At 42.1% G+C, this 4,225-nt stretch overlaps 1 protein-coding gene across 1 annotated transcript; it reads left to right on the top strand.

Moving 5' to 3' along the window:
- Nucleotides 1-311: 311 nt before the first annotated feature.
- On the top strand, nucleotides 312-2,172 carry LOC122690671 (periodic tryptophan protein 1 homolog). Its single transcript, XM_043897562.1, has one exon. It carries the CDS (start codon nucleotides 425-427, stop codon nucleotides 1,838-1,840), a length of 1,416 nt encoding a protein of 471 aa, XP_043753497.1. The 5' UTR covers nucleotides 312-424; the 3' UTR covers nucleotides 1,841-2,172.
- The last annotated feature ends 2,053 nt before the right edge of the window (nucleotides 2,173-4,225 follow it).

Below are 4,225 nucleotides of genomic sequence, written 5' to 3'. Positions count from 1 at the left end.
ATTAATCAAATTAACAAAGATCAAACACAAAGAACAAATACTAAAAGCAGCAAGGGAGAAACAACAAATAACACACAAAGGGATTCCCATAAGGATAACAGCTGATCTATCAATAGAAACCCTCCAGGCCAGAAGGGAATGTTAGGACATACTTAAATTAATGAAAGAGAATAACCTACAACCCAGATTACTGTACCCAGCAAGGATCTCGTTCAGATATGAAGGAGAATTCAAAAGCTTTACAGACAAGCAAAAGCTGAGAGAATTCAGCACCACCAAACCATCACTTCAACAAATGCTAAAGGGGCTCTGCCCCAAGCTGCGGCTGGGAGCCCTTCTCGGAGCGTGCTGGCCGAAGGGCTGCGGGGGATTCCAGACCCGCCGGGGCAGGTCTGCAGCATGAGGCATCGCTGCGCCGAGGACCATGAACCGCAGCCTCCAGGTGACGTGCGTGGCCTGGGTCCGCTGCGGCATGGCCAAAGAGATGCCAGACAAGGTAGAACTTAGTAAAGAAGAAGTGAAACGTCTCATTGCTGAAGCAAAGGAAAAATTACATGAAGAAGGTGGCAGTGATGAAGAGGAAACAGGCGATCCTTCAGAGGATGGCATGCAGAGTGCCCGTACCCAGGCCCGACCACGGGAGCCCCTGGAGGATGGCGACCCAGAAGATGGCAGGACGCTGGATGATGATGAGCTGGCCGAGTACGACTTAGATAAATATGATGAAGAAGGCGACCCAGACGCTGAAACTCTTGGTGAATCTCTCTTGGGTCTTATGGTCTATGGAAGTAATGATCAAGATCCTTATGTCACTCTGAAAGATACGGAGCAATATGAACGTGAAGATTTCTTGATTAAGCCCAGTGACAATCTCATAGTTTGTGGCAGAGCTGAACAGGACCAATGCAATTTAGAGGTGCATGTTTATAATCAAGAAGAAGATTCTTTTTATGTCCACCATGATATCCTGTTGTCTGCATACCCTTTGAGTGTGGAATGGCTAAATTTTGATCCTAGCCCAGATGACTCAACTGGAAATTACATTGCTGTGGGAAATATGACCCCTGTTATTGAAGTGTGGGACCTGGATATAGTGGACTCTCTAGAGCCAGTCTTCACACTTGGAAGTAAGCTGTCAAAAAAGAAGAAAAAGAAAGGAAAGAAGAATTCCTCAGCAGATGGGCATACAGATGCTGTCCTTGACCTTTCTTGGAATAAGCTGGTCAGAAATGTGCTGGCCAGTGCATCAGCTGATAACACTGTTATTCTGTGGGATATGTCCTTGGGGAAGCCAGCAGCTAGCCTTGCCGTACACACAGACAAGGTCCAGACTCTCCAGTTTCATCCATTTGAAGCACAGACTCTGATTTCTGGATCATATGATAAGTCCGTGGCTCTGTATGATTGCCGGAGTCCGGAGGAGGGCCGCCGGATGTGGCGCTTCAGTGGGCAGATTGAGAGAGTGACCTGGAACCACTTTTCACCGTGTCATTTTTTGGCCAGTACAGATGATGGCTTTGTATATAATTTGGATGCACGTTCAGATAAGCCAATTTTTACACTTAACGCACACAATGATGAAATTTCTGGTCTTGATCTAAGCAGTCAAATCAAGGGCTGTCTTGTGACTGCATCAGCAGACAAGTACGTGAAGATCTGGGACATATTAGGAGACAGGCCAAGTCTGGTTCACTCTCGGGATATGAAAATGGGAGTTCTCTTCTGTTCTTCCTGTTGCCCTGATTTGCCATTTATTTATGCTTTTGGAGGTCAGAAGGAAGGGCTTCGGATCTGGGATATAAGCACAGTCTCTTCAGTAAATGAAGCATTTGGAAGATGAGAGAGGCTTGTTCTCGGCAATGCAAGAACTTCGTCTATTAGCGGCCCCTTTGGGAACAGGAGCTCAGAAACACCAATGGAGTCTTAATGAAGATCATACAGTTTGCTGTTTTATTTATCTTAACTCAGTTTTAAAAAGCTGGCCTAAAGATGCTCCCTGTGTAGCTGCAGCCATCCAAGTGACTGAACCAGAGCTGCCTGACATCCCTCCTTGCAGCTGTGGTGGTAGCACTCAGGGCTGGTCTCTGTGCTGACCTTTCAAGCGTGTGGCATACAGGGCTCCACTTGCAGTCATTTCTTGAAAGGAGGAATAAAAAGGTTTTTAGAAATTCATTCCTTAAATGTGCCATCTGTCACAGGTAGACTAGGATGTAAAATAAGTAGTACTTCATGGAATTTGAAAAGGAGAAAATCCTGTAATCTTAAGAGATGGGTAAACCTAGGTCTTGGAAGGTGGTGATTAGGCCAAGGGTCCAGAGTAGACCATGAACAGAGGTAGGTCCATGGGGGACTACACTTTCCTGACAATTGTTCTTCAGTTAATGCTCAGGATTTAGAAGTCTTAGTGCTGCTCTTCTATAAGTGGCATGCCTTTTCTGTCCACAGCATGGTATTCAGTGTTACCAAACAAAAAAGGTATAATGATAAAGGGTTCAGTCCACAAGAAGATATAACATTTGTAAATAAAGCAAATGGTAAGTGACTCATTAGACCAAATGGACTCAGATAATACATGGAATATTCCATCCAAAAGCAACAGAATACACAGATCATGTGATGTTACACCACAAAGACAAGTGTCAATAAATTAAAAATCTTACAAAACAAAACAAACAAACAAAAAAAAACAAATGCTAAAGGATCTTCTCTAGATAGGAAACACAGAAATGTTGTATAAATGCGAACCCAAAACAACAAAGTAAATGGCAACGGGACCATACCTATCAATAATTACCTTAAATGTAAATGGGTTGAATGCACCAACCAAAAGACAAAGACTGGCTGAATGGGTATTCAAAAACAAGACCCCTATATATGCTGTCTACAAGAGACCCATCTCAAAACAAGGGACACATACAGACTGAAAGTGAAGGGCTGGAAAAAAATATTTCACGCAAACGGAGACCAAAAAAATGCAGGACTCGCAATACTCATATCAGATAAAGTAGACTTTAAAATAAAGGCTGTGAAAAGAGACAAAGAAGGGTACAGTTTTGATTTATGTTTTCCTGATGATCAGTGATGTTGAGCATCTTCATATACTTGTTGGCCATTTCTCTACCTTCTTTGGATAGCTCTCTCATCAAGGACTTTGCTTCTGTTTTTCTCTTTGTGGTTTACCATATATTTAATTTTTTGCAGTGAGCACTTCTTAACTTTTATACTGAAGGTGATATTGGGGATAATAGCAATCATTTTAAAAAATGTGCCAAGCAAGTTATTGCAATAAGTAGATGAGCCAATCTCAACTGGCTAATTTAGGTAATCTGTGGATGGGGCAACTGTCCTTGTTTAGGATTAAACACTTGAAGAACACTTAGAGGCAACTTTATTCCAAACCAAGGCCCTTCTATCTTTTGTGGCTCAATTAGCTCGGGTGACATAAAGCAGGGCAGGCAGAGGATTAAGCAAGTCAAGCTGAGCTGGCAATGCAGCCATGAAACAGTAACAGCCTGTGCCCAATACCCAAGTGGGATGCTTGGTAATCTTGCATACAAAATCTTGGTCTAGATACCGCAAATGATTGCTCTCTTAGGGATTTTGATATTTAGAAGGGAACTTTATTATGTAATTAAGGTTTATGGCTTTTATCTAGGCATTTCAGAAGGGGTAACTAGCTAAATCATCAATAATTTTGTAATCTGGGTTTCAAGAAATGCTCCATAAGCATTTTAGGGGCCAACTTCGTATAAAATAAAGATAAGCAAAGAAAAGTTCATAATAAAGTTTTAACTTTAAAATTACAGTCAAACATTTAGAGCTTGAGTTAAATGATGGGTGTCAGTGAGGTGGATTTCCCAAAGGTCTGGACCGGTGACAGCACTAGCAAAATTTGCTGGATGGAATTATTACCCTGAAAGGAAATAATGAGGAATGATGATATTTGAGCCTCCTGCTCAGAGTGATCTGAGCTCAGAGTGATCTGAGCAGGTGTACACATTTATTCTGCAAAAGCAAATGCAAACTGGACATCTAAGGTGTTTCTGGGGAAGAGATACTGGGTTCAATGAGCCAATCCATATATATGAATAGCTCTATTTCTGCTTCTGAACTCCTTCTTTACTGAAGTCCTAGAGAGCATGCATGTCTAAGACCCACGCTATATCTTATTATACTACAAATCTTTTCCTGTAATGTCCTGCCTCTCACCCTCAGTATCACCTAA

Source organism: Cervus elaphus, chromosome X (assembly GCF_910594005.1).
Source record: "Cervus elaphus chromosome X, mCerEla1.1, whole genome shotgun sequence".
Classification (NCBI taxonomy): domain Eukaryota; kingdom Metazoa; phylum Chordata; class Mammalia; order Artiodactyla; family Cervidae; genus Cervus; species Cervus elaphus.
This window is presented reverse-complemented; position numbering and strand designations above follow the sequence as displayed.